Below are 20,333 nucleotides of genomic sequence, written 5' to 3' on the forward strand. Positions count from 1 at the left end.
TATTAAAATCCATACTTTTCACTACGCTGAAAGGTAAATTTGATTGAATTGTTCTATATGAGATCACAGTCATATTCTGATTGGTTACAGATGCTGATGAATGTGTACTAGGCACTGCCAACTGTCCTGCTAACTCTAGATGTGTAAATCAGAACCCTGGCTATGAGTGCCAATGTTTGACAGGTTACTCCAAATTAGGAGCCATTTGTCAAGGTATATTGTGGATAAAAATCACATTTGCTCAAATTGAACGTAAAAATAACAAAATATGCCCATGTGAGTTAAGACTAGGTATGGGCGTTTCTATGCAAATAAGCTAAATAAAACGCATAAGAGGTATATTTATTATTCAGAGAAAGGACCGTTCACGGTAGCTCAGTCGGTAGAGCGCTCGCTCCGTGATCGGGAGGTCGTGAGTTCGAATCTCGGCCGCGACAGACCTAAGTCGATAAAAAATAGGTAGCAACTGTTCCTTCGCCATGCGCTCGGCACTTTGAAGTGAAAGTTGCGGGTCCTTCGGATGAGACCTTAAAAACCGAGGCCCCGTGTCACGGCAGGCGTTGGCACGATAAAGATCCCTCACTGCTCAATGGCCCTGAGTGCCGAGTAAAGGTCAAAATTTGAAGCCCTTCACCGGTATATGGTGACGTCTCTATATGAGTGAAAAATTCTCGAATGGGACGTAAAACAACATACAATCAATCAATCAATATTCAGAGAAAGTTTTGATTTATTTTCTTATGCATACTTAGTACCCACCGTATGTTTTACCCAATACACATTATGACGTCATATTATGACGCCATTGTTCTTACATACTGGAGGTTATAAAACACATCAAGAAAACGGCTTCGGCGCAAGGGATTACCCTATTTAATTTTAAATAAAAATTTTCTATATATTAATAAAACTGCTGCACAAAGCCTAGGCATTTTCTCGTTTGATCGGAAATTGAGGAAACTTATACCGGACTTTTTATTTTTGCCCTGATTCAACTAAAAACTTACAAATAGAAATTATACAACTGAGTTGTTGATATTTATGAAGCAATACCAGCAATCTTTGGAATATTTTGCTTTTAAATATACTTTGTTTCAGTTAAATAAAACAGAGCATGCCCTTGCGCTGAAGTATTTTTCTTAAAGTTCATTATAATCTTGTGTAGTAAAGAACAATGACGTCATATGACGTCATAATGTGTACTGGCTATCTCATGTCGTGGGTACCAAGTATGTATTAGTCAATAAGTTTTAACTTTCTCTGTATAATAGATATAGTCCTTGGGCATTTTAATTAGCTTATTTGCATAGAAATGCCTATACCCAGCCTTACCTCACCTGTATGATTACATAAAGGTAAATATTACTTATTATGCTAGAATAAAATCCGTATCTAACGGGGTATAAAACAGAACCTATGACTATTACACATGGATAATATCTTAAGTAACTATCTTATGAATAATTAAAAAGTCAAATATATTACACATTACGTATTCTATGTAAATTTTACATAGTTTTTTGTGTAGTTATCACATGAAAGTAGTCCTTTTTTAATTTTACCCTGAATATGAAAGGCACTGGTAAGATGTAGTATAAATTTCTCAGTTTCTTCATTTGGCAAAAATAGCACGATCCTGTAAGACGTATGGAATAAGTACAACTTTTCAATTCTTCCATGAGTAAATGATGTTCCATTGATTTATAATATTTAGATTTATAGGAAAAAATAATCATGAACACAGCATATTTTGTCCCTTTTATGTCAACATGTATCAACGTCTCAGAAAAAAATCTTTATTCTGAAGGTAATTTTAATTCTCATGATTTCATAATACTGCAACAGTATTTTTACATTCTCCCCGGGCCATTTGTATAACTTTACCAAGAAAAAGATACTAGTAAGTCAAACATCCTGAAAAGTTGATTTTCTGAGAATAAAAACATGATTAGTGTAGATTTTTTAATATACGCAGGGAATTTATAATTGCGTGATTTCTCGCTTTAGTTTACATGTTCCTGAATACATATAAAAACTTGAGAACAACAGTGCACTCACAAAATTTGACGACTGCAAGTCATTTTGCAATATTAAGTTTTGGCATAAAGTAAGATTAAATAAGCATTATACTCGTCTATAAGATTTAGTACTTTGTTTGGATAGACATGGAATATTGTTACAGATATCAACGAGTGTAATCAAGCCAATGACTGTAATAAAACCTTGGGTGTTTGTGCCAACACTGCAGGAGGATACACATGTGCTTGTAAATCAGGATACGCGGGAGATGGAAGAACTTGTATTGGTAAATGTGTGTGAGAGAATGAGAATACACATGTGATACAGCTAGGGGTGCGTGAAGTGGGAATACACACATAGTACAAGTACCAAAATATGTCCGAGGGTGTTAATACACATGGTACAGGCAGGTGTTTGTGAGAATGGGAATACACGTCTGGTACAAAGGGTATGTCTGAGCAAATGTTTATTATACATGTACATGCAGAGAGGCATCTCTATTTTATGAAAAGGAAAGATTATCAGATAACTAGTTGTTGTTTTTTTTTAACTCCATTTCTTATATATGTTTTTTGGAAAATAAATGCTTACTTTTCTATTGTGACATCAACTTTTTGATTCAGATGTGGATGAGTGTTCTCTCAACACCCATAACTGTGACAGTCGTGTAGCAAGACGAATCTGTACAAACACTCCAGGGAGCTTTACTTGTGGATGTATTAGTGGTTACCAACTAGCTGGGGATCAGAGAACATGCAATGGTAAATGATTTATAGATGACATTGAAGAGTGGAGGGGAGAACTTAAATTTTTGAATGACATACATAGTATCTGATGAGGGTAAATAACTGAAAATTTGATAATACGAAACGTTTGTTAAAGTGGCTCAAATTCAAGAACATGTAAATGAAATTTGATTTTTTATGTTTCAAATTGTTCTGTAATAAACTGAAAAAGGAGCGGATAACGAACAGTGATAGATTTCAAAACTCTCAACAATTATACAAAGGTGGGATCAGGTACCTATAATTGATGATTTTGATAATGGGGATGTTCTTTCACAAGTGACTTGTTAAAGAAATGCTGTAACAGTTACATTGTAAACTTTTCTAACTTTTCCATGTTTGTTACATTTTGGCAAGGAGTTATGTAATGGTAAAGCTACTATATTGAAATGAATGTGTTCATATTGATTCTGAATATTCGCTTTTGGAATTTGTGCAATTTTTCATGAATACATGCTGTGAAAATGAACAAGTATTCGTCATAATTAGATGTTTTAATTTTTGTTCTCTTTAAGATATGTTATTTTAAGAAGAGAAACCAAGGTGAACTATTCTGCCTGCGTTAACAATATATATATATATATATATATATATATATATATATATATATATATATATATATATATATATATATGTATATGTATATGACTGCCGTCATGAGAAAAGGGCCCTTATCTTTTGACGTCACAATGCGCAGAAAACGACGTCAAAGTCGCGGTATTGTAAACACGGAAGTGATTTTTGTCGACTGCGTTTTGTGAACCAAAAATAAAATTGGATTTCCAGGTGTTACAAGAAAAACATTAAATCATTTGAAATTTGATGGGGACATTTTTAATAAATAATATAATTACACACTAGTACATGCATTTATTAATTATTCTGTTTAGGTATTTAATTGATATCACATAATTACGCTAAGTGCGACATTGAACTCATTGTTAATTACGAAGATTCATGGCGATGTGTATATATGATGCATGGCTTAAGTTTTCTGAGCAATTTGCGAATGTTTAAATTTTACTCATATTAAGTAGACTAAGTATTAATATTAAATGGTATTCTGCATACACGTATATTTTTTTTCAGATAGAGAGGGAGGGCAATGCACGTACATGTATACACTTCTTAATTCTAAAAAAAACACCTAATGTAAAATGTACTTAGCCATTTTAATTGATCCATAGTTGATAATATCGATATGCGCAGTTAGACCAGCTCAGGGTGAAGCGTCGATCCAAATGTGTTTGAGGGGGAGCGGGGGGGGGGGGGGCACAGATCATTGAAAAGCAAAATAAAATATCTCCTAATAAAACAGCAATCGGTAAAAGTTCAATCTAAATGAGAGAACCTATCTCTTCTATTGGGGGGGGGGGGATATAGTACTAGAATCTGGTATTATGGGAGATTCGAACCTCCTACTATAGCAACGAATGAGAGAGTGGTTGGTGGGGAGCAAACTGCCCCGATATAGATGTTTCTTTGCTAAGTTAACAGCAAGAGAATATGCTAAGGGGAAAAACGGAAGAGGGGGATGCCACGGAAATTTTGCAAAAAATAAATAATGATTAAGAAAACATTTTGAAATGATCGAATAAATACATAAAAAAGGTAGTTTCTGATAAAAATGACTATTGTATCAATTTTCTTAGATTGTTCCGATAAAAGCTGACTTGAAATTGAATTGCAATACACTTAGGATATACATGTAGATACAGCTAATGTGGACTTTTTCCAAAAGCATTATGATCAATGTTGAAGAAAATAACAATTACATCGACGATGATATTAGGATTAAAAATATTTATGAAACAGAAGAAACAACAGATTAAACAATAGATTAGGTTGTTAAGAAATTACAAACTTCTGATAAATTTTGATATGGCGACATCTTTTGAGAATAAATCACTGATTGGGAAAAAAGAACCAGCAACAAGTGGTTATGGGTGTCAAATACAAATGTTAAGAAAACTTTCAAAAACATCAACCACACCAGTAGTAAGACAACAAAGAAATCTATATTTTGATAAAGATGAAAAAAAATTAACACTGCTGATGTTTCGAGCAGAAAAACGAAGGTTCAGGCAAAACTCTGATAACCATAAAATATGTTAAAGAAGGCTTTTTTTCTCTCTCTCTCTGACTGTTGCACAGGCACTTGACGTTTTAATAATAGTATGAAGAATTTTTTATATATGATAAGAAGGGTTAAAACGTCAAGTGCCTGTGGACTGTTGTATTCATGTACATGTACATCTGTATGTAATAAATTAGTCACGTTTCGTGTTGAAATCTTGACGAGTCTCAGCTCTGATACCTCGATACCCCGGATATCTCGACATTTTTTGAAAGTTCCGTTGATGTAGGGATACTGAAGGAAAAATTAAACAAACACACACATCTTTCTGATTTTAAAGAAAAAAAAAGTTTCTATTTCACTCGTGTGGTAACAGGCAAAAATAAAAGTCAGGCTCTTTAATTTCGAGATTCTGACAAATTGTTATTTTTTTAAACAATAACTGGGAAAAAATGGTTTGTCTATTTTATCTTTAGCTTTCAAGACAAAAGCAGATATTAAGTTGATCGCCCATGAAGTTCAAGTTAGAGTGGTAGAGATAGAGGATATTCAATGTTTTGTAGATGAATATGGAAATTATTTCACTAGTGGGACAGGATTTTTTGATATTTTCACGAGTGCGAAGCACGAGTGAAAATATCAAAAAATCCTGTCTCACGAGTATTAATTTTTCGACTGAAAAAAAATCCTTTTTATACCCTGTCTGGACCCCCACCCCACCCTTTACGAAATTACTAGACTTGGTCTAATATAGTATGAAAATAGAATGCAACTTCCCTCATGAAAAATTACATAGTATCTTGGAAGAAATTAAAAATCTCAAGTTTTTATGAGTCAAAACGAGTAAGGTTATTTAAAAAGTGTAGTTTTTAAAAGAATGTTTGGAAACTGAATTTGACGCACGCGACGTCATTACGTTTTCAGTAAGTAACGTCAACGTTGTTTTGAAGCGGCCTTACTAAAATGCTCATAAAATATTGATAAAATGAGATATTTTAAAAATTGATGTATATTTGCATTCAGAAATAGTCAGCCTATCAAAATTTAAATAAAAGTCATTTTGTGAAATTTTGACCTTAAGGGCCCTTTTCTCATGACGGCAGTCATATATATATATATATATATATATATATATATATATATATATATATATATATATATATATATATATATATATATATTGTTCTCAAATTTTTAGATGTGGATGAATGTACAGGAAATCATGGCTGTTCACAAATATGTCAGAACAAAGATGGTGGATATGACTGTGCCTGTCAAACTGGATACAGACTTGAAGCTGACCAGAGGACCTGTGTGGGTAAGGAACGATTGTAAAGGATTTGGATTAGCATAAATAAGATGATAACAAATTCCACGGAAAGAGAAGATTGTACGTAGTTTAAATAGAATTTTATTTGTGTATAATGTTCAATTTCAATTTACTAGATTTACCACTACTTCTTATAATGAATAAATATATGTAAAGTTAGTAAACAGTATTCTTGAAGTTTTATATGTATTGTGTAAAGACATATTCATTGTACTGAATGAAAAGGGGTATGCTGTTTATTTGAAGAACTGTAGGGTTTTTCCAGTGCATACTCTGGATAGTATCTATTTATCATAATTTCACACTTCGGTGACTTGAAAAGAAATGTCAAGATTTAATATTTCACTAAATAAAAACTTTGATTAATAACAAAATCTGAGGAAAGGTTTTAGTTTCTTTTTGTTTTGTGTTTTAGTTGAAATTGAGTGTGGAGCAGCCAAAAAAGCAACATGTCAGAATCGAATGTGTGCCAAAGTGAATGGTACTGATACCTGCCAGTGCCCCTCAGGATACCAGTTGGCAGGAGATGGAACCATATGTAATGGTAAGAAGTTTATGTAGTGGACTGTTCATAAAACAACTACATAATTTTCACAGAAATTCTGTGAAAGATTTTCCGGACACTGGGTGGTCAGAATTGATGGAAAAGACTGTATTACACTTTGTCAGAATGGATGGAAAGTATCAGGTGGATATTGAAATCATTTAAATGGTTGGGTGTTGGAAATATCCAAACCATCTATCCTTCTCTCTTAAGTAATTTAGAAATGATTAAAACATTATATAGAATTAGTCATCAATATTTTATATTTCAAGCTAACAAAGTATGTATCAACATAATCTTTGAACGGTACATCACTGCATTTTAGAGGAACCTGGATTTGATTCTGCTAGTGGTGCCTAAAGAAATACTATAGTATTCTATAGTATCAAAGTTTTAACCACTGTATTTCAAAGTAATTGTTATGGTAAATCAAAATATTTTTATGCAAATTTCAAATTGTTTTCTCAAATTTTTACATTCAATTTTTTTTGTCCCCCGCTTTCACAGAAAGTAGAAGATATTAATTTGGGTTTTTCCGTCTATCTGTCTTTATTCGGTTTGCGTATAACACTTCGTTTCCTGATAATATATTTTTCTAATTTAGCTAAACTAAATTAAAAAATAATAATGAGTAATTTCAAAGCACATACGGTGTCTTGGAAGGGAACGGCAGCCACCCTATCTTCAACCTCCTCCTTTCCCTCCTTGATCCCCTCCTGCCTATAGTTATCCTTCTGGAATGTGTTTTTTTATTTGATTCCCTTAGAAAATGAGACAAAAAGGAGGTACACCCCCTCACAAATAAGGTATTTTCAGTTATGTTATTTTGCCTACCATCATCTCCTGTGTTGAATGTATACCGGTAAATCATGTTAATGAACCTTACACCAAAGTCTTAACCAATATTGAAGTTTTCTTATCTATTATCACTTCCGTACCTCCGTACATAATGCAGGTTAAAATGTCAAAGTAAACCGTCGATTGTAAAAAAAAAAAAAAAAAAAAAAAAAAAAAAGTCCATTGAATTTAAGGCCAAAAGCTGAGAAATCAAGAATGACCTTTTTTCCCGAACCTTATTTTTTTTTAGTTCTTCCACCCTCTTCTTTTTTCCTGAACCTAGGGACACAAATTATCTGAATTAACTTAGCTTGTTTTATATCAAAAGGAAATGAATGTATTCGCACATTATTTAAAAAAAAACATCATTGTATGTAATTTATGCGATTTTAAGGCTCTAAGTTTAAAAAATAATTACAGTAAAATCAAAGGATCAAAGTATTTACTATGGGTAAGTATAATGATCTGAAGTTCTCTTCTAGGGAACTTTTCAATAGATTCAAACTTCAATAAGAATAGCCCTTGAAAATAATATAATTATTCCGATTTAATAAGAAATAGATGAGAACCAAAGTTTTTAATTGCATATTCCTTTGTAGTTTTTTTTAAAGAAAAATATAATGATTAACGATTATTAACGAAAATATTAATGATTAACATAGTCAAATGCAAGATTAGTTTGTAAAGCAGATGTACACAGAAATAAATAAACTTTTAGAAGTTTTCTTTTTGATTTTGTTATTACTTATGAATGTGGTTTAAGATGCAAAACCGTGAACATAAAACTACACATTGTTTTTAGTGCATAATGCGCCCCATACTAAAGATCTGTAGCCGCTATATTATAAATGTTCATCCAAACGAAAATGTCCATTAGCAGAACTGTTTTTGTATTCTTATGAATCAAAGTTTATTCAAGATCTTCTACATATAAAAAAGCCTCTTCTTGCGTTCTTCATTTCGACATTTAGATAGGTCGACAAGACTTTATCAATTACCAATATTCAGTTTCATTCAAACGTTTATTCTACATATCCCACTGAATTTCCCTTATATTCGTTACAATATATCATTATCACCTGCATAATGTCTTTATTTCTCCTATTTGATTGGATCTAGAAGAGCATGTTCTACGCAAGAACAATATCTAGACCAATTTCGACTACTTACAAATAAATTGATGATACAAGGGTATTAGTAATATTTCAAGTAAATTTATGACAAATTCTACTGCCAATCAAATGACCTTGTTTGTAAAAATAACCCGTCGTTAGGTGAAATGCTGATTGACGATTTGCAGAACAAAATTTTAGGTCCATTATTTATATATCTATATGTTTATATTATTTATACGATATTGGCTCAGAGAGGGTGCCAACGGTCGACAGAGGATGCTTACCTCCCTCCCCTCCCCAACTCCCCAGCACATAATCCCATTCCTGATGTTTTAAAGGGTTTGTGTTTGCTCTGATCCCAGTTTTTATTAACTGCACCTTTGAGCATAATTACTGTTAGTTAATGTTATCTTCCCATATGAACTAGATATTAACAACAAATCTCAAAATTAAATGTCAGTTGTTGTTAATTGTAAGATCATTATTTTGTTGATGAGTGATCCTGTTTTGATCTTGAATTTACTCCTAAAGAGACACATAAGTCATATTTGTCCGATATACATGGAAATGTTTTCCAGTACTTAATATATGAAAATGACCGAAACGGTTTTCTAAGTATGTGAAGAAGCGAAACTTAAAAATAAGAGGCGGGCCGTAGAATCGGACAGAGTGACACTGTGCAACTACATTACAGAACAAGACTAAAATCCCAAAGAAACATGATAGGATTTTCAAAATTATTATTGTATGAAACATGCATATTTACATATACTTTGTTCGCATATTATAATGTTAAATCATATCATAATATTAAGATATTTCTCATTTGTATCTAGAATCTTTTTGATGAAATAAAGTATTTGATTCTTGTAATTTGTATATTTTCCCCAAAAATCTAAACCGATGACTTTTATATTTTTTGATGGCGGAGAATGCTCCGTGTGTTACACACAACAATTCTTATTACTCGATTTTTTTTTATCTTATCATGTTAAAACTTCGTTATTCATGATACAACAATGCGCTTTATCCACCGAGAAAAATTTATAAAGATATGTTGATTTCTGAAAAAGATCTGAGAGTCTACGGAATTTTCGGACGACCCTCGTACGTTACTTAATTTTTTACAGACATTGATGAATGCCTAAGAAAGCCGTGTTATGCTACAAACAGTAACTGTACCAACACTGAAGGGGGATACAATTGTAGCTGTACAAATGGCTACATTTTAGGACCTAATAATGTGTGTAAAGGTAGGCTACGTTTTTTAAGTTTTACCCAGTTGTATTGATTATGACAAACATTATAAATAGAAAATAACTTTTTTATTGTTTTTGAAATATTGAGTTCAAAATTATCATCCACATTCTAATCAGTGATATAGAATGCTTTCTAGAAAAACATATCTCATTTCATGTGAATTATTTCACTTATCTGCTTACAATCAAGACCGTAATGGTGGTCTTTCAAACTGGACTCCATGGGGAAGCTGTTCAAAGACTTGTGGCAGTGGGACCCAAACACGGAACCGTGCATGTAACAACCCCACCCGTAAAAGATTTGGAGCGGACTGTGTAGGGCCACTGACAGAAAGCCAGGACTGTAATACACAATTATGCCCTCGTAAGTTTCTAGTCCAGTCCTTAAGGCATTGAAAAGAGAAATATTTGAATTTTCGAAAAATATCAGAAAATATTCATAATATTTTCTCTAATGTTTAAGCTTGTTTAAGTTTTCTTTTAGGGGTCCAAAATTACCTCTTTCATTGTCTCCATGGGTCCTCAATTTATAACGAAAAGAGTAAAAGAAATTAAGATCGATTATAAATTTTATTTAAGTTTTCTTTCAAAAAAAACTGGGCTAAGGCATAGCCCTTTATTTTCTATCACTTTAATGAAGCATCAGTATTTTCATCGCCTTTCTGGATAAAAATTTGAAACAAAATGTGGTCTAAATCTATCATTATATTAAGTTATATGCACCATTATAACATGTTTCCTTTTTCTTTGTGACAGCAAATGAAGTAGAGAAGAATTATGGTATTGTTCTACAATTGAAAGGCCTACCTGTATCGGTGGTAAGAATATATTTTCATTGTTTTGAAGGCGTAATTGAAATAAAAAAAAATTACAATCTGAAGATTACGATCCTTTTATCAATTTTCTATGTGTAATTTAATAGACTACTGATTCTGGACAATGACTCTTACAAAATAACAAATATTGAGCTCAATTTTAGTTCACAGCAAGAGTGAGGAGGCAGTTTAGGACAACAGTAGCTACTGGTATCACCAATTTCTGCAACGAAGACAATGCAAACCTGAGGCAATGCTGTTCCAGTCAGTCAACTTATGTGTAGGTACCTTTATTAGATTAGCTAATTACATTCAAATTGAAGACAATATTCATAGCTATGATTAGCCATATAAAAGGATTTTGACATGCATAAAGTGCTCCAAGGAGGATAAATAATAATAAAGCAAGGTTCCTTATCTAATCAACTGAAGAAAGCAATCATTTCATCTCTGAATTTAAACTGCTGAGAAAAATTTCTCTGAGTATTGTTGAACTCACTTTGTCTTCAAATGACGCCAGAATAAATGAAGTATTTGTAAATTCAGTCCCAGCAATTCCTCTCCATTGGCGTACACAACTGCAGATAAGATTGCTATTGGAGATGGCTATCCACGAGATGTATCGGGAATAACCCAAATTATGCTGATTGTGAAATCCGACAGAAATAATGCCCTTTGTTCCGCCAGTAAAAGACGCAGGAAGCGCGGTGTCAGTCTTGGTGGAAATGAGATAGCTATTCCTCAGACTGTGCTTGCATCCATCATGAGTGATCCTACTATGTAAGTATTTATGCATCACTATGCAGTACTTTTTTAAGAATGTAAATCCTTCTTCTATAACAAAGCTGTTTCTGATTTCTCAGAGGATTATGAATATTAAAGTCAATGGATCTATATTTCCTCCATTACTAGTACTTTGTCTTACACTATTTAAGACTTATTATGCCACGTGAATATTCAGGTACTCGGTATATTGGTATAAAGTATTTCATATGAGAACTAAATTATTCATTGAGTTGGTTGTATTTAATATACATTTATTACATACTTAGTAATAAATACATTTTTTGCGTATGCAATATGCCTGACGTCACACTTTCCATATCAGCTTCCAGGGCTGATAGGTATCTTGCAGGGCTGCTATACAGATATATCACATCCCATGTAGATTAATCTTCGAAAAACAGTGTGATCCTACACCTATTTTTAACTGAAAAATTTTGTATTTAATTTTGATCTGCTGATATTTGGTATTCATGTAAAAAGCAAGATGGTGATTTAAAAGCTCTAGAAAGTTTATGTGTGCTGTATGTTATTACTAAGTACGTTATAAACATAATAAAACATACCCTTTTCTATTTCACACCCTGATTTGCCATCTAAAAAGGTTTCGTGGACAAACAAACCTCGTTGTTTCGAATGCTGCCTTATCTAATATATAGTAATATTAAAATTCCGTGTGCGATTAATTTCATTGAAAATTATTAACAACGAAAGCAATGAAATTTAATCTTCAATAAATATTACTGCTTTTACAGTGTTGAAGTTTCCTCAAAATTCAAAAAAAATATGTTACACGTCTTTCCTAGATCACAAGCTGTTATATCAAACATTATCCAGACAGTTCAAGCTGAGACAGGCGTGGTCCTCAACATCACAACAGAACCCATTAAGCTTGTCACGAACACCACTAACGACCCTGTGGTTCCGGGCAGTCCACCACCCACAGTTACAACAACAACACAAGTAAGACATCTATATAATTTGAAAATATAACACTTATTATCCTTTGTAGTTTCACGAAATCTTTATAATTATTTTCTTATCTTGTTCGGTCAATATTAAAAATTAACTTTATGTAAATTAGCCCTTTCACAATAACTGCTGCACTACTCTTTTGCAGGGCAAATAAATAATGTTTGGCGAAGATTTTATAGACAGACAATTAGATTAAACATATATCAAACAATTGCTTTTACGTCACATTTCACCAAAATATATTATTTTGCCCTGCAAAAGAGCAGTACCACAGTTAAAGTGAAACAGTCTATACTAGTGAGCAATATGGATGAATTTCTGCAACCTTTTGCAGGCTACCACTACACAAGTAACGATTACTAGGACAGGGGGCACTGAAGACTGAGTTGTCGCCCTTGCTGTCATTTTCTCTCTTACTGGAGTTATAGTCATCTTATTTATTGTGTTTACTCTCTTAAAGAGGTCCAGCAAGTGAGTACACCAACACTTGTTTCGATTACTTTTAAGGAGGTTGGATACTGCTATGAAAAGTCTTAAGAAATTTTTATCAAGTTTTTTTAGTATCTACTCGCATGGCTAATTACAAAATCAATACAGACCAGAAATCAAGACCGTAGCTCTACTGGTTTGTACTTATAACAAAGGAAGAGAAGAGTAGGACTTGGACTTGACACTATGCAATAGCATAATATACAGAATATTGATCCTTGCTTTGGTCTCTTTTTTTGTGGCAAGATTTATTGCAATCAGACTAAAATTGTAGGAGTAGTCTTTACAAAGCATTTCACAGAATTTTTTATTTTTATTAACCATTGCAACACTATTTATCAAAATCAGAAAACGATTCACAGAATTATGTATAATATTGTGGGCTTCTTATGTGCAAAATTATATTGAAATCAGACCAAAACGGTAGAAGGATTAGCGTTTTGAAAGTATTTCACGGAAATTTCTATTTCAAATAACCATGGGAACACCGTTCCTAGAGATCAATATCCGATAATCAAATAATGTATCTAAGTAAAGTCTGCTTGTGTGTTAAGTTTTTTAAAGTAAAAAATTCTAATTTTTGTCACCATGGCAACACTGTTTATCAAAATAAAAAACAACAACATAATATTATATTATAATTATGTACAAATGTATCTTACTGAATGACGACGGGCACCTTACCTTCGTATAAGCTCTTCTGATCGCGGTCTAGTATATAGCTAAAAATGAGAGGCCAACCTGCTTCTTTTGGTGCTATGGTGCATTTAAACTGGTCCTTTGCACCGTAATTGAGTTGAACATATTTATCACTTTTTCAAAGTTTTTTCCTTCAATATTTTGTATTCAAATAAATCATGGGCCCAAATACAGTCATATTCAATTCTGAATAGACACATAAAGATTGTTACAAAGAAAAAAGTTTCAAATTACTTTGCATAATAAATTATTTGAACTTTCTGCAATCACAAAATATCATTTTCCCGGCATTTAAAATTTAAAAAGCAATAAAAATTCTTAAGCATTAATGATTTTAAGTAAAATGGTCAAGGTAATCTTCAATATTCAGAAAAGAAAAATAAAAGTGAGGATCGAAGTAATTTTTTAGATTTTGATAAAAGTGTCGATTTAAGGAAGGCCGAGCTATGTCGTTCGACGTCAGAGCAGCGATGTTTGACGTTGACGTCACAATAAAGACTTGTCTTTTTACCTCTTAATATAGGGGTTTGCAGTTGACTTAGCATTTATATATATAAATTCCAGTAAATAAGAATATTTTAAAGATATAAATTTACTGATTTTAATTAATATTGATTTTAAATTTTTTAAAGCATTTTGGCTCATTTAATGCATTTTGTTATGAAATTGATACTGTTTTAAAATCAACAGTTTCTTAGCATTTTACACCAGCACAGTCTGTTTTTGCATGTGCTAAAGTTAAAATTGGGCCTATTTTTTTTCCTGGGCTTTCCTAATATATTTGATATATTTGTCACAATATGAAGAAAGAGCTCATAAAAGTTAATTTAATATATAATTTGGGACCTGCAGAAAACATTTCACTGCAGGAAATAACTCGAGTGCAGCGTGCATGAAAAAATTGGAATCCGAACATAACAGTGCTTAAAAAAAAGAAAATCGACTATTTTCTTCTAAAAAACTTTCCGTCACAAAATTAAGTTCCACACTCAATGATTTTTACATGGAATTATCGTTGGTTTCCAATTGAATATTATAATTAATTTGGCATTGTAGAATCCAAATTATTTAAAGAACTAATATTGATGCAGAATTTTAGAAATAAAGCTCAGGTTTAAACCTCCTTAACAGGACAATATCTCCTACTTTTTAAAGATAGATATAAATAAAGTGGAAACAAAGTTTTTCATTCATATTTTTAAAGCAACCTTTTCATCAATTTTGGAAAGAATTTTAAAGTCACATCTTAAAAGCAATTTGGAAAATAAAGTTAATTGGGGGGGGGGGGATGCCCACATGTTCTGAGGGAAACTGCCTCTTTTCGGCTGTGAGTTTAAGTCAACGCTGTTTTGATGAAAAATTCTGCTGTATGCTACGAAAATAATGATAAGCTGAACTTATTCTAATAATAGTAAATTTAAATTTAGAGCTGCGGATGGAATTTTCTATTGAAATTATGATAGACTTAATTATACACTATTAAATTCTTAAATGTAGGATTCCTGGATTACCAGGTAGCAGAAAGAAGAGTGAAGAAGTGGATGAAGCCAGTGATATTGAAATTGAAAAGTCTACTAAACCTGCAAGAGCTGACCAAAGCTTGGAAAAAGAGACAGAAGGCAAACCTGAAAAATCTGTAGAAGATAAATCTGTAGATACTTCAGGAGAAACGGCAGGCGAAAAGGGAGATGGAGAAGGAAAGAAGAAGAGAAATAGGAGGAGAAGGAGCAAAACTCGGAACAAAAGAAGGGGAGAAGTGGAAGTGAAAAGATGAGGAAAAATTGGCGGAAATGAGGAAAAAGAGGAGGACTCACCTGCTGATGAAAATGCATAATTTTTTTTTAAAAAAATGAACTGTGACAAGCGAAAAAATTATAATGGGGAGACTTCTTAAAATGAATCCTTGATTGAATTGAAAATTAACTTGAAGGAGCTTTTCATCTTTTGTTTCTGTTTTTATCCCCATACCCTAATGGAAAAACAGTTCACGTACATTTCCAATATTGTCAACATAGTAGTAGATCTAAATATTAAATTGTTCCATTGCAAGACAGGGGTTTTATATGGGTATTAAGTACTGATTCTATTTTACTAGTATTAGTTACAAACTACAGACAAAAATAGGTAGAAAATATTGTTTTCAAGATCTTCTTTACAAGGATCACTGGGCCAGCAAAGATTGACATTACAGTCAAACCTCGTTATACCAAACTCCATTCGACCAAGGGAAAACTTCGAGATATCCGAGCATTCGAGATATAGGTTAAAAACTTAATATATATCCAGAAAATGTGGTTGGGATTTCCGGCTCATTTAGACGTATCCTTGGATTCGAGGTATTTTGTGTTTGAAATACAGAAAATAAATTGTATATTCAAATCATCGATTACTCAACTCCAATGGCAGGAAGCCATCACAATCAGGAATCAAAGTTGTACAAAAAAATATGTATAGGAAAAATGTTTAAAAATCTCAAAAACCACCGGGCCAGTAAAGATTAAACTTTATTTTTTATTAATTATATTTTTATTAATCTTCTGATAACACGGTCAAGGTGGCTTGGGTAAGCGTTGTGGCCCCTGGGAGTCTTGTTGATTATAGGACAACAAACACGATTAAATGCACTTTCAGGGTTGACATGCTCAAAAATAATGGTATTTTGAAAAATATTATTGAAGACTAATGATCTATAAAATTGTACATTTGATGAACAAAGATTTTAAAAGAAGCACTGATAATAAATCTTTATTTACAAAAACATAGTTTGCTTTTTTCTTCAAGGTTTGATCGCAAGCATACGCTGACTGAGATTTATACCACATATCTTGTGGAATTGTTCGCATACTAGTAGTTTGGGGGAAAAAAGTCCATTGTCCGACACAGAACGGGGTTAAAATCGTATTTTTTCCATAGGAAATTGTAGCAACTGATTTACGTTTTAAAGAACCTGATTTACGTTTTCAAAGATGCTCTCTTGTTTTCTTTAGCTCACCTGAGCTGAAAACTCAAGTTAACTTTTCTGATCATGTTTTGTCTGTCGTCCGCCTGTCTGTAAACTTTTCACATTTTCGACTTCTCCAGAACCACTGGGTCAATTTCAACCAAACTTGCTACAAAGCATCCTTGGGTAAAAGGGGACTCAAATATATTTAAAAGAAGGGCCAAGCTCTTTTTCAAGGGGAGATAATTAACAATTTGTGAAAATTTGGTGGCATCTTTAAAAATTTCTCTAAAGATCCAATGCGCCAGAAAAATTGAAACTTACGTAATCCTTTATTATATAGTGTAGATTCGAGTTGTTCAAATCATGATCCCTGAGGGTAGGGTAGGGACACAATTCGGGATCAAAATTTAACTTAGGAATATATAATAGGATGAAGAACAGCAGGGCCATATTGACTCAGGTGAGCGTTGTGACCCATTGGCTTCTTGTTGAGCTATGACACAGTGCAAATAGCATCGTAATAAAATCAAAATTGCCCATACAAATAAATTCATGTACAAATATTTTCCAGGAAATGATACTAACAGCTCTCAGTATCTTCTTAGCAAAAATACTTTAACTCTTGCAGTTTCAACACTTCTGTGCCTGGGATACTACAGATTTAAACCAAACTGAAAACGTTAAGGGTCGATTAAGTTGAAGGTAGTAAGAGTACCGTCCATAACATACTACTTAAGGCAAATCTTCAGAAGGTCCCATGTGCGAGAGAGATTGATTCCTCAACTGTTCATGAAGAAATAAAGGGGAACTCAGATGTGTGAATCTGTAGAATTCCCTAATTATTTTTTGCAGAGAAAAAAAGGACGTTGATTTAGACACTACTTGTCGTTATTATCCTCGTGCAATACGGCGATATATATATACCACACATAATATTAAAAAAACATATTTTATTCAATTGAGCATATAATGTATTTGAAATTTGCTGTGTATATTAATGAAAAAAGTGCGCTAAAGAAATAGTAAAAAATGTAGGACGCAGTGTTAATTATTCTTCACCCTAGATAACTTGTGTACGATTTTACCAGACAAATGTATAATCATGGTTAAAGTACTTCAGATTTTCCGGATCAAATTTACTTACTGCTCTTTCAGTTATCAATGGATGATGTCAGGTGACTTAGATCCGACCTACAACTATTAAGGTTGCTCACTTCTCTGTTTCTCTCCATCTAAGATGAAACGGATTCTCTTTTACTTTTCTTGTATTTTATTCCTGATAATTGTACAGTCACAGTATGGTGAGTATCCATTGGTAAAAGGGTGTGCATGTGTGATAAAGGAGAAAGGATGTGTGCTTATATTTATTATTACGTGAATGAATTATACGATTGTAAATGGTTAGATTTTAAGCAAGATTTAAATCACTGATTATCCGAATATTTCCTTTTATTATAAAGTAAGTATTGTTTCTTGAAATTTGTAATTATAACTTTTTTTATAACTAGGACGTCGATAATGTAATAAAGTTCTAAATTAAAAGTTACGATGAATAAAATCATAGGTATTTTAAAAAATGAATAACAGTTTCTTTGAAATTATGCAAGATTATATAAATCTCCTACAAATTTTCAAGACAACTACAGCTTCATCTTGTATTTTGCTTATTCCGTCTTTGTAGAAATATTAAACATGCCAAAAATTGATTAATATAAAAGCAAAAATATCCGAAAAACAGAAAAAGATTTTTTTTCTTTTGATCCCCTAAATTTTCGAACATGAGATATTACAACAACTGCATTTTATCCAAAAATTAACAACATGCAGGGTGTTGATGGTTATTTACATGTATATTTTCTATAGAGCTATAAGTATATAATAATGGGAATAGGGATATTATCATGATTAAAAACCGGTAAAATGAAATCGGGTGCATACATGTACATCCTTGTGGTTTTATATTAGCTGTATGACATGCGTATCACATGTTAAAGGAAAATTTTACTATGCAGGCCCAATATGTAAGAAATATTTTAAAATAAACATACACATTATATCAAGAGCGGGAGGGTGTACAATCGAACTAACACTCGTACTGAGTTTTCAAAAACAAAATGATTGTATGTACCTCATATACCAAAACAATTCAAATGAAAAAGGTGACGAAAACAGTGATCAAACTAAAAACTAAAATACAAATCTGTGAACATGGCATACAACACTTACCCCTGGACATTTCAGAACTTCAGAGATGGTTTCATGTACCTAGGCGGAGTTAGCAACTCCTGTCGACCGGTCACACGCGCCGAGAGTCCTATGTACTGATCAGGCTGAGGGAATATTTAAATTTAGTAAAAAATAATGACCTAACAATTGGTATGAAATATCGTTTAACGGATATTTTCTGCGGTTGTCCAATTTTTGCGGATTAAATAAATTCGCAAAAATTGTAATTGCAAAATAGTCTTAAGATATTAATTCAGATACATATATTATGTAAATGAATCATCGTGGTAAGTGGGGTTTACGGCAAAGTTCATTAACAATATAATGTCGGAAGGCAGGATAATATGGTTTAATACAGTATTCTTCTCGATCAATGAAATTTCAAGATTTTTTTCAGAGGTAGGATAAATAGAGAGAGAGAGAGAGAGAGAGAGAGAGACGTGGGGATTTTTATCGAGGGCTTTATTTGCGAATTATTGATAGAAATATCAGGTGCCTGAAGTACGAGAAGAGATACTGATCAGCAGCTGATTACAAATTTTAAAAAATCCAAGACGTTCAAATTAAAAAGTTATTAATTTTTTTTAATGTTCCAAATTATGTCTTAATATTTGTTTCGTCGAAAACAAATCAATTTCAAAAGACATATAGTTCTCATTGAAAAATAAAATAAAAAAAAGATTACGTCGTAGATCGTCACAGAACAGTAACTAACGATAAAATTTTAGCTCACCTGAGCTGAGCTTTTCTGATCACATTTTTTCTTTAGTCCGTCTGTCCGTCTGTCTGTCCGTCCGTCTGTCTGTCTGTAAACTTTTCACATTTTCGACTTCTTCTCCAGAACCACTGGGCCAATTTTAACCAAACTTGCCACAAAACATCCTTGGGTGAAGGGGGTTCATGTTTGTTCAAATGAAGGGCCACGCCCTCAGCTCTTTCAAGGGGGGATAATTAAGAATTAGTGAAAAATGAAAAGCATCTTTTGAAAATCTTCTTCTCAAGAACCACAGGGTCAGGAAAGTTGAAACTCATGTGGAAACATCCTCAGGTAGTGTAGATTCAAGTTTGTTCAAATCATGACCCCCGGGGTAGGGCGGGGCCACAATGGAGGATCAAAGTTATACATAGAAACATATAGGAAAAATCTTTAAAAATCTTCTTCTCAAGAACAGCAAAGCCATGATAGGTCATAATTATATGGAAGCATCCTCAGGTATTGAAGATTCAAATTTGTTCAAATCATGACCCCCGGGAGTAGGACGGGGCCACAATGGAGGATCAAAGTTTTACATAGAAATATATTGGAAAAATCTTTAAAAATAGTCTTCTCAAGAACAGCAAAGCCATGATAAGTCATAGTTATACGTAAGCATCCTCAGGTATTGAAGATTCATATTTGTTCAAATCATGACTCCCGGGGGTAGGGCGGGGCCACA

General features: G+C 32.7%; 1 protein-coding gene across 1 annotated transcript in view; it reads left to right on the forward strand.

The window, feature by feature from the left end:
• Nucleotides 1-20,333, forward strand: part of LOC133176914 (serine-rich adhesin for platelets-like) — a 166,867-nt gene that overhangs the window by 45,243 nt on the left and 101,291 nt on the right. The window contains exons 32-38 of the mRNA XM_061311972.1: nucleotides 91-213; nucleotides 2,183-2,305; nucleotides 2,643-2,780; nucleotides 6,080-6,199; nucleotides 6,627-6,755; nucleotides 9,838-9,960; nucleotides 10,157-10,330. Coding sequence (XP_061167956.1) covers nucleotides 91-213; nucleotides 2,183-2,305; nucleotides 2,643-2,780; nucleotides 6,080-6,199; nucleotides 6,627-6,755; nucleotides 9,838-9,960; nucleotides 10,157-10,330 — 930 coding nt within the window. The remainder of the gene's footprint in view (nucleotides 1-90; nucleotides 214-2,182; nucleotides 2,306-2,642; nucleotides 2,781-6,079; nucleotides 6,200-6,626; nucleotides 6,756-9,837; nucleotides 9,961-10,156; nucleotides 10,331-20,333) is intronic.

Source organism: Saccostrea echinata, unplaced genomic scaffold (genome assembly GCF_033153115.1).
Source record: "Saccostrea echinata isolate AGI-Se365-2 ecotype Australia unplaced genomic scaffold, CSIRO_AGI_Sech_v1 ptg000084l, whole genome shotgun sequence".
Classification (NCBI taxonomy): domain Eukaryota; kingdom Metazoa; phylum Mollusca; class Bivalvia; order Ostreida; family Ostreidae; genus Saccostrea; species Saccostrea echinata.